A 17,675-nucleotide genomic window follows, 5' to 3' on the forward strand; every position below is an offset into this window, starting at 1 on the left:
GGTATGCGGTGGAATAGCCTCTTGCCGACTACACATTATACTATATGGGGCTTTACACTAACAATGGGCTAGGACATTTTCTTAATTTTTTTTTTACATCAAGATAATTCTTTATTGCACTTATCACACCGTGCCCACAAAGTTATATGAAGTATGATGTATAAGAGATTCAATCTGCATCCTTGGATCATTACACTCAATTTCCTACCAACTTAACTAGCTAGTTGACATCTATAAGGCTATATACTTTAATTTGCTTTGATAATTAGCACCAAATGAAATTATTGTTTTTTTTTTTTTAACTATCATGTGTATATCTTGGTAAATAAGCTGTAAATTGGTCGCTAAGCACTATTCTTACCGTTTAATTAGTGGTTAAACATTATTCTCAAATCCCTATATAGGCTATATATTGGAGGATTTGGGACTGTCGGGCCACGATTACAATATAGCTTAAGAGAAGATCTTTATTTTGTTTAATTATAGTGGGTTTAAGGAAATATAATGCGAGTTTTGTTTGCTATAAAGTTCATAAAATTATTATGCAAAGTAATGCTCCACACAATAGACTTTGAAACAATTATTGTTATTAAGAAAAACATGTCAATGATAACTACATTTACCCAAAAGAAAAATCAGAATATAGCAAACACAAACTATTGGGTGCGGACGTCCGCACCCAACAGTTCGTGCGACAGCGGCGTCGAAAATAATCGTAAATCGAAACAAAGCAAAAAAACTTATAATTGAAGGTGCTAATGGCGCGGCGGCGGCTTAAGGTAGAGGTGGTGGTGGTGCGTCTTCGGCTTAAGGTTGAGATCGTGGTGGTTGGGCGGCGTCGGATTGAGCGAGGAAAGACAATGGGTTCGATTTATGGTGCGTGCGAATGAGTGGCTGAGGATTTGTGGGCAGCGACTTGGCGTAGGCTTGAACGGCGGCAACAAAAACAGCGTGGCGAGGGGTGGCCGGACTGTCAATTTCAGTGTTCGAAACCCAAATCGTCGAATCGGTGTTTCAATTTGACGATAAACAGAGTATTGAAGGGGTTGATGGTGGCGTGAGGTTAGGGTCGTGGGTTGGGGGGTGGCTGGTTGCGTGAGGTTAGGGTGGTGGCATGAGGTTAGGGTGGTGGCTGGTTGGTTAGGGTCCTGGGTTAGGGTGAGTGAGGTTAGGGTGTGGGTTGTTGCCTTGTTGGGTGGTGGCGTGAGAAAGAAAAAGAGGAAGGGGGGGGGGGGGGGGGGGGGAAAGAGGAGAGAGAAGGAATAAAAATAGCGGTATCATATAAGCCAACAATTAACGCATATCAACCATCAAAATATACATATCAGCCAATTGATGTATGTTCAGTCAATATTAGGGACATATGAGATATTAATAAAAACGTATCAATCAACACAAGAAACATATCAGCCAACAAATGGAACATATCAGCCAACAAAAGATGCATATCCCCAACAGAAGGGACATATCAGCTAACAAATGAAGCATATCAGCCAACAAAAGGATGTAATCGGCCATTAAAAGCAACAAGTAAGCCAACAAAATAAACACATCATGCAATACAATGAAACATATAAGCCAACAATTAAAATATGCATATCAGCCAACAAAATAAAGATATCAGCCAACTAAAGAAACATATCAGCCAACTGATGTCTTATAGCAGCCAACAAAAGTAACATATCAAAAATTAAAAAAAAACATGTCAGCCAACAAAAAAATATATTAGCCAATACAAAAATCATATCAGCCAACAAATGAAACATATCAGCCAACAAGTAAAATATATCAGCCAAGCCCGCCCCACCAAATTTACCACAGCCGCATCAAATTTGCGTGCGGCTGTCCGCACCCAATACCTTCTGTATAGCAAATTATAAGGTTAGAGAGCAAAAAATAAATTCATTGATTAGCATGAAAATTTAAACATCCAAACTTAGTTCTACTAAACCCAAATCGTTAATTATAAAGAGGCTCGAGGGGAAGGCTTGTGATCATTTTTACTTTGGTGTGATTGTATACCAATGCAAATTTTCGAGCTTGTTAAATTAATTGAGTGAGTTAGTTTTGTTCAAGTGTCATTTTTAAGTTGAAATTTTAACCTATACCATGTGTCAAACACTCAAATGTAATCATCCGCTTATTAGGGTCAAACGTGTTCATTTACTTAATTATTTAGTTTAAGGATCTTTGCCTCAAAATTGTAATTTCAACTTTATGAAATACTTACTAAAAACTAATCGATATATCTATAATAATAAATATTGGCAAAACTTGTTTAACATGTGTTTAATATTAATCAACAAAAATGGTTAAAAAAAGTTTGTTCTAATTAAAATTGGCTTTTTAGAATTACGAATTTATATTATCTTATCATGACATATCAGTATATCACATTTAGTTTATTCTAATCACCTAAGCTAGGCTGTGTAAAAAAGTCCAGCTAGAAAGAACCCATGCTCGTATCAACAATAAGTTGGTTCCAACTGCTTAAGCTTAATACCAAGACATAACTATCTAAGCCCTTAAATCATCCTGGTTATATAACTTTAAATCGGGAAATTGCATGATTAATTATGATATAAGTATTCATCTTCATGAAAGTACTTCAATTTGATAATTTTATACTTGATCTGATTAGGTAGTCATGATTCATGAATGGGCCAATTTCAAGTTGGCTCAAGTCAATTGTTCTTTAATTACACTTGTGACGGACTATTCATCCTTTGAATAAAGCTTGAATAAGCCAGTTTCATGTTGGCCAAGTATTGTCTTAACACTTATAACGGACCATCCACCCTTTATATAAATTCTTTTTTCTCTAAAGAAGGTCATGCACAATTTTTTTTCCCCTATATGCCTCTTAATCTCTTATAGACAAAAAAATGCTTACTTTAAATAAAAATAAATAAATAAATAAAAACCTTGTGTTCTCTCTATCTTCAAAGTTATTCGTACTCTAATGATGATTAGTCCACAAATATAGTTAACATAGGAAAATCGAACAACATTTAAAGACGAAAAGAGAGTTAATTATCATGATGTGGATTATTAATGAGGTGCTTAGCAAGCTCAAACAAAAATTTGTCCTTATCTTATTATGAAGTTTATCACTGTCACATAGATATACCCGTCAAAATCTTGGTCGTTCGATGTTAATCATCTAGATGTGCTCATGCAAAGAGTGAAAAAGAGAGAAAGTGACAGTATTAAGATAATATTTAATCGTCAAATTGTGAATTAATCAATATAATATGATTAATTCAAACTAATTAATTAATTAACAAGTGTTAATGACTAATGAGGGAGTCATGTGCTACCAAGTGTATCCACGCAGTATTTGCTAATTACACAATAGGGTCCATATACTGACAACAAAACTTCTTGAACGAATAAAATTATACTATGATAATTATTAATTATATATGTATTTTGTACTCCTACTTGTTTAATTAACAATAATTAAAAGTACGTAACCTAGCTAGTAGAGTTTATAATATAATTAATTTAAGTACGAATTAGTATAATGTAATGTGGTGGAAGCAAAAGCCGTAGCAGATGGACATTCTCCAATTTGAGATGTGTGATCATGTGGTATTTTTATGCGTGATAAGGGTCACAGCGGCGGCACATTTCTTTATTATTTTAGGACGATTTATAAACTATATGAATCAGTATTCTACTTTTGAATTGTCGAATTAAAAACTTTATGTAAGATTTGAAAACCCTAAAAAGAGATTTACTGATCAAAATATGGTTGAATGGAAAAATTTTAATTTGAAACTAGGGTGGCTAACGCGCGCATAAACTAGCTATTTTCGAGGGTTCTTTTAGTTGGCAACATAATGAGGGAAAATATATACAAACAAATATTTATAGAGAAATGTCCGCACACTATTATGATATTTTGATCGTAGAGTTGATGACGAATCCTAAACCCATATGAATCCAAATCACCTTCTCAATTATTATTAAAACCCTAAAAATAAAATTCTCATCCATAGATGAGAATCAAAATCCCAGAAAATTGGGAAAAACCCAAAAAAATTGGGACAGACTCTCACAAATGGAGAGAATAGAACAAAGCAAAACAAATCAAATAACAAATAAGCGAATTAAAAGCAAAACAAATCAAATAACAAATAAGCGAATTAAATCAAAGAAAAAGGGTCGAAAATAGTCAAATTTCCGAAGAAATTAGACTATTTTTGGCCTAAACGGCCAAGAAAATTAAAACCCTAAAGAGAGAAGAGAGAGAAGAGAGAAGCTAAGGGAGAAGAGCTTCCGCACACTATTCTTTTTATTTTTTTTGAAAGAATTCCGCACACTATTCTTTTTTTTTTTTTTTTTTTGAATAGCCGCACACTATTCTTAAAAAAGCCAATCAATGTTAATGAGGGAAAAAATAAGTAAATAAATATTTCTTGTCAAAAAAAAAAGTAAATAAATATTTTAGAGGGTAAAATTGTCCAAACACTATTCATAAGAGTTAAATCATTAAATCTTAACATGAAAAACTTAGAGGCAATTAATATCATATCAATAGGAGCATATGTAAACAAACATGTTAAGGATATAATTATTATCACACTATTCATAAGTGTTTTCTCATACCTTTTAAAGGTAGGGAAAAATCTTCTTTTTAAATATATGAATATTAAGGATCTTAAATATATGAGTATTAAGGATCTTAAATTGATATGTTGAATATATTAAAATAATTTTGTAATTTTTAATTACTTTGATAGTACAAGTATTTATTTGTCTGTCTAATTGTAGGTGTTTTACATTGTTTAATGGTAATTTATATTTATTTTTATTTTTTGGGTGAAAGTTGTTGTTGGTAGTTTTAAATTATTATTTGTATTTATCTTACGTTGTACTAGTATTACTTTAAGGTTTACTAATCGATTCCCTAGATCAGGACTATGAGCCTATGACATGAGCCACACATCTTCAACAACTATTTGGTAAATTAGCAACATAAGTTATAGATTTACCAAATTGAGGTTGCATGTGTTAAAATTGCCGCACACTTTGGGGCATGTTTGACAACTATTTAATAAGTGGTTAAGGAAAAAAAACAAATTGAATTTGTATATGAGTTTGAAGGAAAATCAATGTCCATTACTATGGTAATGCTACGTTATAGCAATCCATATCATCTACTTTTCTTTGATAAAATTAAACTAGCATTCACTATAATTGGGATACGGTTTTGGAAGCTATGGAAATTTATGAAGAAAACAAAAAAATGTGAATGAAAATTGCATTACTCCAGACACTTGCTTACCTTAGACTTAAAATTAAATTTATTGCTACCAAACGGGATGTTAATATTAGTTTCTCACAAAAAAAAAAAAATCACATTAATTCATTCAAATAATAAAGTTTGGCAAATTAATTAGTGATGGGTGAGAACTTTTAGTTTTTGAAAAAGTGATTTACAAAAAACTACCCCAAAGGCTACTAATTTTTCCTTTAAATTGTCGACATCTAAATATCTAATTTGTGTCATACACATTTACCGTACCATACAACAACCTAAAAATATACTTTTTTCGTTTTTATTTACTTGTAATGTACCCCTTTGGTACGCATTTTAAGAGAGATATTAGACTAGTTAAACGGATAATTTAATTCACAAAATTTTACCACCGTTAAGAAGAAAGTGATAAGATACTATGGTTTAAATTTCATAGCTTTATTTGTTTGTTTACTTAGTCTAATCACTTCCTCAAATTGCGTGATTAAAATGTGTGTTACAAGTATAAAAAACTGAGGTTGTATACCTCTTACGTACAGTTACTAATTGATTGGTAAATTAAGTAGGTACAAAGCAACATATAAGGAGTACTCTCACAAGTACTTCCTCAGTTTCAAAAAAATGTCTCATTTTGACTTTTGCAAGATTCACATGTATCACACACTTTAATTAACTTCTATTGATGATAAATACGTAAGTTATATATATATATATATATATATATATATATATATATATATATATATATATATATATATATATATATATATATATATATATATATGATAGAACAATGTATACTACAAGAGGGGGGGTGAATTGTAGTGTATGTAGGTTATGGTAAATTTTGCGGAATTAAATCTACTACTAAGAGAAAAGACACTGAGATAGGCAATGAATAAATTCACTATGTAAAAATGATTTACAATCACTAATACGTTGCCTAGACTCAAGTTCCGTGAGGAACTCAAGTTACCCAACTGTGATCCCTCAATCACAGTTTCTCACACTTTGTGATTCTACTCCGAATCACTTGTACAGTGTAAACAACTCTCTCAAGTCTCACACTTTACAACTCTCACAACCCAAACCCAATTACACAATGATTACAAGTATTTCCTAAAGAACTTAAGAGACTAAGGATGGAAGGAACTTCTCTTTTAAACACTTTGAAACTCTATGCTTAGAATACTTAAGATTGTTTTTCCACGCTTTCAAAACTTAACGTTGATTAGTTTTTATAAGGAGTTAAACCAAGCTTCCATCAAGTTCCCACTTCCCCCTTAATCCCACGTTCTCTTTGGCTGAGAAGTTGGGATGTAGGCAGAGGAAATTTAGGAACATGATTTCCTTAGCTTGACTCCCAAGTTCAACGTTCTCCTTAATACTAGGAGCCAATATTTACCAAGTCAAAAAAATCAGCTATTCAAAAAGATAATTATTTAATAAAAAAGATAATTATTTATTTATTAATTAAAAGATAATTAATTAATTAATTTAAAACTTATCTTTTTAAATTAATGAATTATTTATTTATTTATAAAATCTTTTTAAATCTTTTTTCAAAACTGATTTTTATCACTTCCTTAAATTAAGGGATATGAAAACTGTTTTAAAACTTTCGTTTAAAACTTTCTAAGTCAATCGTCAAGTTCCTTCGGGAACTTCAGGTTCCTTCAGGAACTTCGAGTTTCTTCTTAATTCCTTCCATTCCTTCCAACACTTTTGTTTCTTAAGCTCGTACACTGAGTAACTAAGTATATAGAGTTGTGAGGACATCTTGAAAGCTTGCATTCATCATCAAGTCTTCCAAACTCTGTTGTTCCTACTCCGGAACATGTATTTGTGTACCTAAATCTTTCTGTTCAACCAAGACTCATAAACATCATTAGTCAGAGTTTGTTTTACGTAAGTCAATCATCAAAATATTAAGGTAGTCAATTCAACAATATATATATATATACTTGTTAGAATCATCTTATAGTATAGTTTTCGAATATCCTCTTTTTATAATTTAAACTTATTGATAATTAAAAATATTTTTGATCAAAATTTCGCATTAAATATGTTGGTCAAACCTTGACATTTATTTTGAAAAAGAGAAAGTAATGACTAGTCACAGATTTACATGAATACAAACTCTATTTGGGAAACACTTCCTTAGTGTGATAAATTTCCAAAAATTGTTATATATTTTTTTTATGGATGCATGATGTGTGCCAACTAATTTATGTATATTTCCCTCTAAAAAAAATGAGATTAATCATCACTACTACAATACGAAAATGTTCTGGTCATCTGGTGGGAGCCTCTCCAATACATCCAGGCTAGAATGAATGTCAAAGGTTATTAGGGCATGCATGAGTATGATGCATGTGAAAGAAGCAAAGTCAAATTTTATTAGGGCATGCCAATATAAGGGAATGAGGGACACATAGTAGAAAGTTAATTAGAAACTACATGCATATATATAACGTGCAAAATACCATGCCAAGTGTAAAAATAAAGGTGAGATAGATACCTTCTGATGTCAAGCCTGATAATTCCAAGCTTACAATAAGATTGAGCGTTTTCTTTTTAAAATAAATAAATGTATTCAAAGGAAACTATTAAACAGTGGGTAGCACTCAAATTAAATAAATTAATAGCTTCACACCTTCATAATCAAATTTGATTTTGTTCAACGAACTTTAAGTTTCACTCACATGAAATATTACCAAATGAAGTTTAAATTCTCTCTTTATTAGGTAGTGTATGTCTACTATTCTTTTCACCTTAAAAAATATTTTGTAAGTTTTACAAATACATCTAAAATAAGAATAAATTGTACGCAGTAATAAACTTCTAATAATTCCATACTTAGAATATATTCTAATGTAGATGGCCCAATTCTAATTCATATTTTCTAATAAACATTAGATTTTTTTTTTTTTATTATTATTATTTTTACCACCTTTAGTTTAGGTCATTTTGAGAATTACCACCTTATACTTTTTTTTTTAATTTTTTTTTTATGTTTTATAATTTTTATTGATATTACCACCATATGACGGTTTTCACAATCCAAATTTACGTCCAAATAGGGTCTATGGATGGATTTCTTCCTTTTCTAACTTCACTATATTCGATTCTCATATTTTATTGCATTTTTACTCGTCTAAATTAAAATTTGGTCAGCACAAAGCATTGAGTCGTAGATGTTCTATTTCAAGTTCATACAAAAGAGAACTAAGTCACTAATCATGTATCAATTTACTTTGATTAACTTCACAATTAGCTATAGTATATGTGCCCAATCCATGTATGATTAATATAACTCATAGTTTAAAAAAAAAAAAAAAAAAAAAAAAAACTGGCCACATGACATAGGAACCCTGATTCGTAAACTAATTACTAAATAACAAACCCCAATTTTTCAATGAGAATCCCTGAATGAAGAACAAGATATAATTATCCTCAATTACGTAAATTAGGAACTTAATTTTGCCTTTTCGAATTAAGATTTGCAATTAAGAAATCGAAGAACGAAAGGGGGAAACCGAAAGATATATGTTGGTGGGCCCCACTTGGACGAATTTTGGATGGAAACAGTTATTCCCGGTAACATCGATTATATATATATATATATATATATATATATATATATATATATATATATATATATATATATATATATATAACATAAGGTGGTAAAAACTGGAAAAAAAAAAAAGTAGTATAAGTCGGTAATTCTCAAAATGACCTGAGCTAAACGTGGTAAAAATAACAAATCATAAACTCTAATATGTTTTTAAAGGTTTTTAAGTTAAGCTTATAATTCCTCGTTTTAAAAATATTGCAACAACATAGGAGTACACAAGTTTTAGGAAATTGGGTACTCTGTAAAAGATGAGAAAGGACCACACAATCCCTGTAAATTACTCATAAAGATGAAGTAAGGCCCTGTTCACTTCACCTTAAAAGAAATAATTTCAGTTCAGTAAAAATAAGTTTAGTTTAGTAAAAAATAACTTCAGTTCAATAAAAATAAGTTTAGTTCAGTAAAAAGGGAAATTTGCCCAAAATAACACGAACTTTGGCCGGTTCGCCAATAATAACACCACCTTTGAGTTATTCCAAAATAACACCAACTTTGGGGGGTGTCTTCCAAAAATGGTACAAAAAAAATGGTAACCGGATTTAGGAGGTAATATTGCTGACGTGTGTTATGTCTTTGCCAGGTTGTGCGTTGCTTCCCCTTAACCATCCAACGTGTAATTAAATTTTGCACACCTAACTCCTGTCTCCCTCTTTAATTCATTTCCCTCCATATTTCACTCTCTTTCTTCGTCTTCGAACCATTTTATCAGAGGATCTCAGAGCATATTCAATTCCTCATTTCGTCATTTCCCTTTGAAATAATCAGAACTCAATTCCGAAATTCTACTGCTCCCAAAGAAAATTGCATTGAAGTGAAGTGAAGAGAAGAGTGAAAAAGTTGCGATCTTTGGTTCCCAAAATGCCCAGAAAGACGAAGAAGAAAGGTTCGTGTTTTTTTAATTTCTTTGTTTTGTTTGAATTATGATTGTTGGGTGGATTTTATGTGTTCTAATTTGAATATGGATGTTCGTATGTTTAATTATGCTGGTAATTGTTAAAGTAGGTTTAATAATTAGGTTGATTTGTATGGTGAATTATGTTGTTCACTCGATAAATTTTCTTGTTAATTGCTGAATTAGGGTTAATTACTTGAGTGTTTGTTTGTAGTCTAATTGAGTTGTTTAATTCTAGGGTCTGCTGCAAATACTCATGTTTTTGATAATGTGACTGTTCGATTCTGGTATGGGGGTCAATTTAAGCATGTTCGTAATGGTGAAATGGTGTATAAGGGTGGGAGTTATATTAACTTTGATGTTGACCCAGATGAACTTTGTTACTGGGACTTAAGGGATTATGGTAGTAAGTGTGGGCTTGCTCATGTGGATGCTTTGTTTTACCAAATGCCTGGGTTAAATATTGAGAAAGGTTTGAGAGTAATTCAAGGGGATGCTGAGGTGTTAGAGATGGGTAAGTTAGCTGTTGTAAATAGGAGTATTGTTGTGTATGCAGTTCAGTTTGAGAGAGAAGTGGGAGAAGGTTCAAATGCTGAAGTTGTGGAAGTTGATGTGGGCAACACAAGTCAGAAAAGTACTTTGTTGAATGCTGACCCCAAAGTTACCATATCCAAAACAACAGGCAAGGTACTTGAGAAACCCCCACCCAAACTGAACAAAAGAAAAAAATTGACCACAAGGAAGGGACCACAAACACAGGTGGTGAAACCCTCATTGACTGAAGAAGATGCTTCCACTTCACCTATAAAAGCATCTACCACATCACCCAAAAAAGCATCTATAACTTTACCAGAAAAAGCATCTGACCTTCCCCAAAAAAAAACAAAAAAACAGACTCAACCCCCCTTGAAAATCACTTCAGAAACTCAACCCTTCACTCAAAACCAGTCTCTTCATCTTTCTCAATTCCCATCCTTAGAGTTTGTTTCTACTGGTGAGTTGCCTGATGTTAACACAGATTTCAATGATGAATTTGAGTGGGAGGATGACAGACCAGAGAGCCCTTTGAAATGGAATGAATTAGTTGCTGATGATGAGTCTAGTGATGACAGTGATCCATTATATGATCATGAGTATCAGAAGTTTTGTGAGGGTGGGGAGTTTGAAGATGATGATGAAGATGATTTTCAGTTTGAGGTAGATGAGAGCATAGAGAAAGAGAAGGAAGGTGATTTTAGTCTATCTGACATAGATCTAGAAGGTGAAGGTGAAGATCTAGAACAAACTGATTTCTTTGAAGATGAATCTGATGACATTGATGATGAGATTATTGAAGCAAGGGATAGAGTAAAGAGGGTTAATACAAAGTTACTTGAGATAGTGAAGGGATTGCAAGAAAAAGTTTGTAAGGAGAAGGAGAAGGAAAAGGCAGTTGATGAGGAGAGGGAGTTTGAAGTTGATGAAGAGAGGGAGAACTCAGTTCATGAAGAGGTTGCAAGGGATGTAAACCTAAGTGACTGTGATGAAGATAATGACATTGATACACCACCTGGTAGTAGTGATGAATTAGAAGGGAAAAAGGGAGAGTTAGTGAGCCATGAAACTGATTTCAGTAAGTTTCATTGGAAGGTTGGTCAGAGGTTTGCTAATGCCAGTGACATTAAGGATGCTGTCACTAAGTATGCTGTATTACAGGGTAGAGATCTAAAGTATAGTGTGAGCTGGAAAAACAGACAAAGGTTGGGAGTGAAATGTGTTGGTGAATGTCCATTTTATTTATATTTTTCTGTGCATTCTAGAGATGCAACTTGGCTAGTGAAGAGAGTAGTTGGAAATCACACATGCCATAGGAACATGAATAGTAACAGGCAGTTGAAGTCCAGTTGGGTGGCTAGGCAGTTGCTTGATGTGTTCAAAGCTAGGCCACATTGGCCAGCTAAGGAGATTGTACACACTGTAAGGAGGTCTTACAGAATGATTGTCAGTAGAGATTTTGCTTACAAAGTAAAATACCATGCACACAAGATGTTACATGGCTCTATGAAAGAGCATTATATGAAGGTGGAGAGGTACTTGAAGGCATTGAAGGAAGCAAGTCTTGAAACAGTGTCTTGCCTTCTTCTGTGACTCAGTTTAATGTTAGGTATTATTTGGATCAGTTGAATGTAGATTTAGTTGCTAGAACTTGTAGTTGTAGAAAATGGAATATGGTAGGCATTCCTTGCTGTCATGCCATAGCTTGCATTTATTTTGTGAACCAAGAACCTGAGGTATTTGTTGATGAATGTTACAAAGTTGAGACTTATAAGAAGGCCTACAGTGGTTGTATACCTCCATGTGAAGGTGAGAGGTATTGGCCAAGATGTCCATGCAATTTGGACCCCCCTCCTATCAAGATAGGTCCTGGTAGGCCAAGAAAGAACAGAATTAAGCACCCTCTTGAGAATCCTAAGAAGCCAGGGTCATTGAGTAGGGCAGGAGTAGAAATGACTTGTAGCATATGCAAGAAGAAGGGTCATAACAAGAGAGGCTGCAAAGACAAGGATTCTGTTGTCCCTGATGAACCAGCACCCAAAAGACCCAAGGGAAGACCAAGAAAGACTGCCCCATCTACTGATGTAACCTCACATGCCCCATCTACACAAGCAACCCCAACACCCACCCTGACACAGACTGCATCATCTTCAACTCCTGCAACACAATTTGCCCACCATACTGCTACTGCACAGCCAACTCAACTAGGCAGGGGTGGAAGAATGATACTTGGAGGTCAAGGTGCTAGAAGTGTCAGTCAAAGCAGCACCAGAGGAAGAAGCTCGGCTGGTAGAGGGTCTACAACTACAAGTAGGGGAAGAGGAAGGGGAAGGGGAAGAGCACAACCATCAGGAATTGGGATAATGTTTGCTGATGATGGAAGCCCAATTGTTACAGTAAGAATTAGTACTCCCCCTTTCATTTTTGTGTTTGCTTTGTTTTTTTTTTTGGAAAATAAGCCAATAACTTTGTAATTTGTGTGGCAGGCACCAAGTACCAGACCAAACACAAGATCTATCTCCCAGATGCAGCAGTGATCAAGTGAAGATCTTATGTGCCCCATTTCTTTTGTACTTACTAAGTATGCTTTTGGTCTAAGTGTGTAATTTGTCAAACAATTTAGTTGTTAAACAATGTTAGAGATCTTATGTAATTAAGTATTGGAAACAGTTGCAGGTATTTTGGAAACAGTTGCATGCATTATTGAAACATTTGCAGGCATTATAACAGTTCTGCCTTTGTCTTTTGATATTGCTGTGGTTGTGTTTTTCAATTTGTGCAAATAATTTGTGGTCTTTTAACATTGCTCTGGTTTTGTTTGTTTTTCATTTTGTGCAAATAATTTGGGAAATTTGTGGTCTTTTGATCTAGCTCTGGTATGTCAATTGTACACTGCTATTGCAATTATGATGAAAATCAATTAAGTACAAAATACAACAGCAAACATTACTCATTAAACATTCAATTAAGCATCCATTAATCAATTACACTGATTGCTTTTTATTTCCACATAAAACATTCAACATACATCCTCATTTCTTCCTTAATCAATAAAGGAAGATTACAACACCAAACAACAACCAAGAAAACAACAATGCTAAGTACAACGTTTTTTCATTCCTACCACACTTCATTAAATCAATCTTCATTACAACTATTTCATTCTTCAACCCTATGATGTCTTCCTCCAATTTTCCTTTCTTTAATTGCAATTTCTTTATTTTCTCATGTGCGATTTTTTGTTCAACCTGTAACTCACCAATTACGGTTTCCTTTTCCAACAACTTCACTTCATAATCTTCCATCTCAGCCTGCTCATTCACCCACTTGAAAAAATCACATTGAGTGTCCTGCATCCAGTAAATATGAACAATAAACAACACCAAATTAGGGTAATTACAATTACATATCCCCAAATTACAATAAACAAAAAAAGATGCAATAAACAAAAAAAGATGCAATAAACATAGGACAATCAATCACAACTTACTGGCCACATAGGGCAGCCGTAGAACTTCATCCCCAAATTAGGGCCTTTTCTCACAGTTTTAATCAAAGCTTCATTCCCACAATTGCAACGAATTTTCGAATTACCCATCCTTTTTATGCTAGAGGATGAACATGATTGGTTCGAAATTGACCTTCTTGTAGCCATTGATTAATTTTTTAAGAGCACTAAAATTGATACAACACGAACGATTAAAGAGAGATGAAGAGCAGAGGAAAACAAAGAACTTGAAGATGAAGAAGGAGCAACAAATTAAGAGAGAGGAAAACAAAGAAACAGAGGAAGAAGATGGAGCAACGACTACTGAGAGAGGAACAACAGAGAATGAAGAAGAAGGAAGAATAAAGGGCTTGGCATTTTTTTCTAACGGTTATAAAGAAGAAGAAAGAACACGTTGGATGGTTAAGGGGAAGCAACGCACAACCTGGCAAAGACATAACACACGTCAGCAATATTACCTCCTAAATCCGGTTACCATTTTTTTTGTACCATTTTTGGAAGACACCCCCCAAAGTTGGTGTTATTTTGGAATAACTCAAAGGTGGTGTTATTATTGGCGAACCGGCCAAAGTTCGTGTTATTTTGGGCAAATTAATATAATAGAGAATCAGTAAAAATAATTTCAGTTCAGCAAAATTAATTTCAGTTCAGTAAAATCAATTTAAGTTCAGCAAAAATAAATTCATTTCAATAAAAATAAGGTAAATTAAACAGGGCCTAAATGAGTTGAATGTAAAGTTGCGAAGTATATTGAATATTTGTAATCTGAAGAGAAAAATTAGGTTTTAATTAAGGAATTATTGCAATATTTATGAAATTTATTTTTATGTAATAAATGTTTATGGATTGGATTGAAAAAAGTACCCATAATAAAAAAAATTAGAAAAAAAAAATTAAAAATAAGAACACATTTGGAATTTTTGGATAAAACTCTAAAATTGCTTGTACTTTTTTTTATTATTTTTTTTTTATTAAAGATCTAAAAATCTAAAATTGCTTGTACTCATAGAAAAGGTATAATTAATTTGACTTTTCAAATAAAAGAATTGAGAAATTGATTTTTTAAAAAAAAAAAGAAAAGAAAAAACTTCCAAAACAGAGAAATGAAGCAAAACAAAGTGTTGAAAATTGCCAGCTAATTAAAACCGTGTAATAAGATAAAGCCAACCGTACAATTACAGACCAAGTTTAACTTATCCAAAAACAAATTAAATAAAGAGTGGAGTAATTATTACTAACTATGCTTTGCTGACTGATTTAGACTTCAAACTAACCACACAAAAATTAAACAAAAAAATACCAAGTCTAACACGCTTTTGTCAAGGTTTGAACTCTGGTCCGACTTGTCTCCTTCTTTACGTAGATAGCGTACCCATTTTGGATTTCTTCTACACTTCTGGTTATTACGGTGTAACAACTAGTCTTTAGGGACTGTAAAAAAAAAAAAAAAACCAAAAAAACAAACACTAGTCTTTAGGACTATGCACTCGCCAAATCATTATACGACTAGGTTTATTCACATGCCGCATCATTTATGTTCTGTCATTTCTCTTTAAATCGGTTATCATATATATACTTATATAGTAACTTTAAAGTTTATAACCTTTACAACGAACTTCTTTTGAAAAAATGGTTAATGAGTGCGAAGGAGGTCAAGACTCGAGAGGAGAGAATGTGTTATCTACGATCAAGAATAGGGCGACCCTCCATTATTATATGAGTTTGCAAAATTGAGAGCATATAGCAAATTTAATTAAGGACTTGTTTCAATCATTTTTATTTTAAGAGATGATATGATTCTTCTTTTATAAATTCTACTCCGCGTGTAATCAATTAGATGGATTAATAGATTGAAAACTAGCTTAAGTTATTACAAAACAATGCAAGAATCAGAACAATAATAGTAAACGAGTGTCACCATTAAGGAATAAAAAAAGTTGTTTGGAAAGGATTTTAAAACTTAAATGGAATTTAACAAATGATAATATATAGTCTAATAAGGTTGTAGCAATCCAAAAAAGTATTAAGTAGTATGTATTGAAGCTTTTTAATGTAAAAATACGTGCCACTCGGAAACGGAAAAGAGTCCTAAGACAAAAAAATTGTGAAAAAAAATTGACCACGAATTCCGTCCACTTTTGATAATTTTCTTTAATAAGAAAGTCCAAGAATCATGTTTTCAAAAAAAAAGAAAGTCCAAGAATCATCAACGCAGCTTAAAAAACCCTTCATACTAAGGTTTAAATCAATCCAACTTGGGTTAGAAAACAAATACGAAGTACTTTTTTAACCAAAAAGAACTTTTAAAAAAAAAATAAGAGTAATGCACATGGTCAAATTGTGAAACCTAACAATAAATAATCTTAAATTAGTTGTCATAAGATGTAGCTCCATTGTGTCGTAGTTTATAGAAAGTTCTTCCAAAGTTGATTAAATTTAATTTCATCACTTTTTTTTATTATAAAATTAAGAAAAAATAAATCATTAAATAACATCTAAAAAAATATTTGAATTTAACAATACATAGCATATTAATTAAATAAAGATTTCCTTTATATAAGTTACAATCGTATAGTAGATCTTGCACTGTGGAACTTCTATCACCCACTCATATTGCCAAAAAAATACAATATTTTATAGAGGAATGATCTAACAATTTGTTGTAGCCGTGAGAATGGTTTTCATTTAATTGTATTCTCGAAATTGATAACTTTTGCGATTTCATATAATTCTTCACCAATGAAACAATATTATAGTGATCCATTAAAACATATAAGCAAATCCCCTCCCTCAAAAGAGGAGAAGAAAAATCGTCCCTTTCGAAAGCTAGAGAAAAAAATCCTTTGATCCTAGAGAAGAAAAACCACTCTATCTTTCGAGGGAGAAAAGAAGAGTTATTACAAACATAAGCACAAACAAAAGCAAAAAGAAAAACATTGTACTCAAGAAGCAAAGGTTAGGGCTTTCTACTAGTAAAAACAGATGAAAATCCCTCTAAAATTTAACAGTGGAGGCTAGGATTTTTTTAGAGAGAGGACTAGAGGAGAAAAGGTTAGAAAACATAGATTAGGGTTTTATTGGCTGAAATTAAAATTTATTTATTTCCAACCCTTTCTCTTTGATTTGTTTAAAATAAATTTTGTTGTTCATTTAAATTAAATTAAACTACTTGGTTTATGTGTGTATGCCCAAAGGTGGGATTTTTTTTCCGAGTTATTTTAGTTTAATATTGTACAAAGAGTTTAACATTTTAATTTGTATTCAACATATGAATCAGACAAAATTAATCTTCATAAATACAACAAATTGATAGAGCTCTTCGTTAATTAAACAAAAATGTAAAACAAAATTTTATGAAAATGTTCGTATGCAATGTTATTTATTGCTGTTTTTATCAAACATAACAATTCCACAATATCCTGAATATCATTCCTCGGACTGAATTGATGTAACTTGTAGGTTTTATACACAAAATTGGAATAATGTGCCTTAGTTTTTCTTATTTCTCACGTCAAATTCCTGCACTCTGCTTTGAATTGTTTCCATACTTTCTCATAATCTCAGTGCATGTTAGTTACGTACAACACTGCACTTGTAAGTTGTAATTGTGGTGCACCCAAAAGATAGATAATGCGCAACTTCAAAGTTAAGCCATGAACTAGTCGATAAGTAAGATAAACTTTTTTTTTTCAGAAAAAAATAATTATATAAACTAGGATGTTTTCGAGTGATATATAGTGATTCAAATTCTTGGGCACGCATGACACTATAACACAACAATTGATGTTGATCTCATTAACATTATTGCAATGTCTTTCTTATATAAGAAACTCGA

General features: G+C 32.4%; 2 protein-coding genes across 2 annotated transcripts; one reads left to right on the plus strand and one right to left on the minus strand.

The window, feature by feature from the left end:
• The first annotated feature begins 11,998 nt into the window (after positions 1 to 11,998).
• Positions 11,999 to 12,874, plus strand: LOC110712239. Its single transcript, XM_021890703.1, has 2 exons — positions 11,999 to 12,728; positions 12,819 to 12,874. The coding sequence occupies exons 1-2, from the start codon at positions 12,006 to 12,008 to the stop codon at positions 12,867 to 12,869; spliced, it is 774 nt and encodes a 257-aa protein (XP_021746395.1). The 5' UTR covers positions 11,999 to 12,005; the 3' UTR covers positions 12,870 to 12,874.
• A 491-nt stretch (positions 12,875 to 13,365) lies between these two features.
• Positions 13,366 to 14,012, minus strand: LOC110712245. Its single transcript, XM_021890710.1, has 2 exons — positions 13,823 to 14,012; positions 13,366 to 13,682 (listed from the first exon to the last, which is right to left on the minus strand). The coding sequence occupies exons 1-2, from the start codon at positions 13,985 to 13,987 to the stop codon at positions 13,380 to 13,382; spliced, it is 468 nt and encodes a 155-aa protein (XP_021746402.1). The 5' UTR covers positions 13,988 to 14,012; the 3' UTR covers positions 13,366 to 13,379.
• Between the last annotated feature and the right edge of the window lie 3,663 nt (positions 14,013 to 17,675).

This window comes from Chenopodium quinoa, unplaced genomic scaffold (genome assembly GCF_001683475.1).
Source record: "Chenopodium quinoa cultivar QQ74 unplaced genomic scaffold, ASM168347v1, whole genome shotgun sequence".
NCBI classification, from domain to species: Eukaryota; Viridiplantae; Streptophyta; class Magnoliopsida; order Caryophyllales; family Amaranthaceae; genus Chenopodium; species Chenopodium quinoa.

Bases quoted from the DNA above. Each gene is read 5' to 3' on its own strand.
- LOC110712239 (XM_021890703.1), top strand. From the start codon at position 12,006: ATGGTAGGCATTCCTTGCTGTCATGCCATAGCTTGCATTTATTTTGTG. The intron at 12,729-12,818 runs GTAAGAATTAGT...TTTGTGTGGCAG, and splicing joins ATGGAAGCCCAATTGTTACA to GCACCAAGTACCAGACCAAA.
- LOC110712245 (XM_021890710.1), bottom strand. From the start codon at position 13,987: ATGGCTACAAGAAGGTCAATTTCGAACCAATCATGTTCATCCTCTAGC. The intron at 13,683-13,822 runs GTAAGTTGTGAT...TACTGGATGCAG, and splicing joins ACGGCTGCCCTATGTGGCCA to GACACTCAATGTGATTTTTT.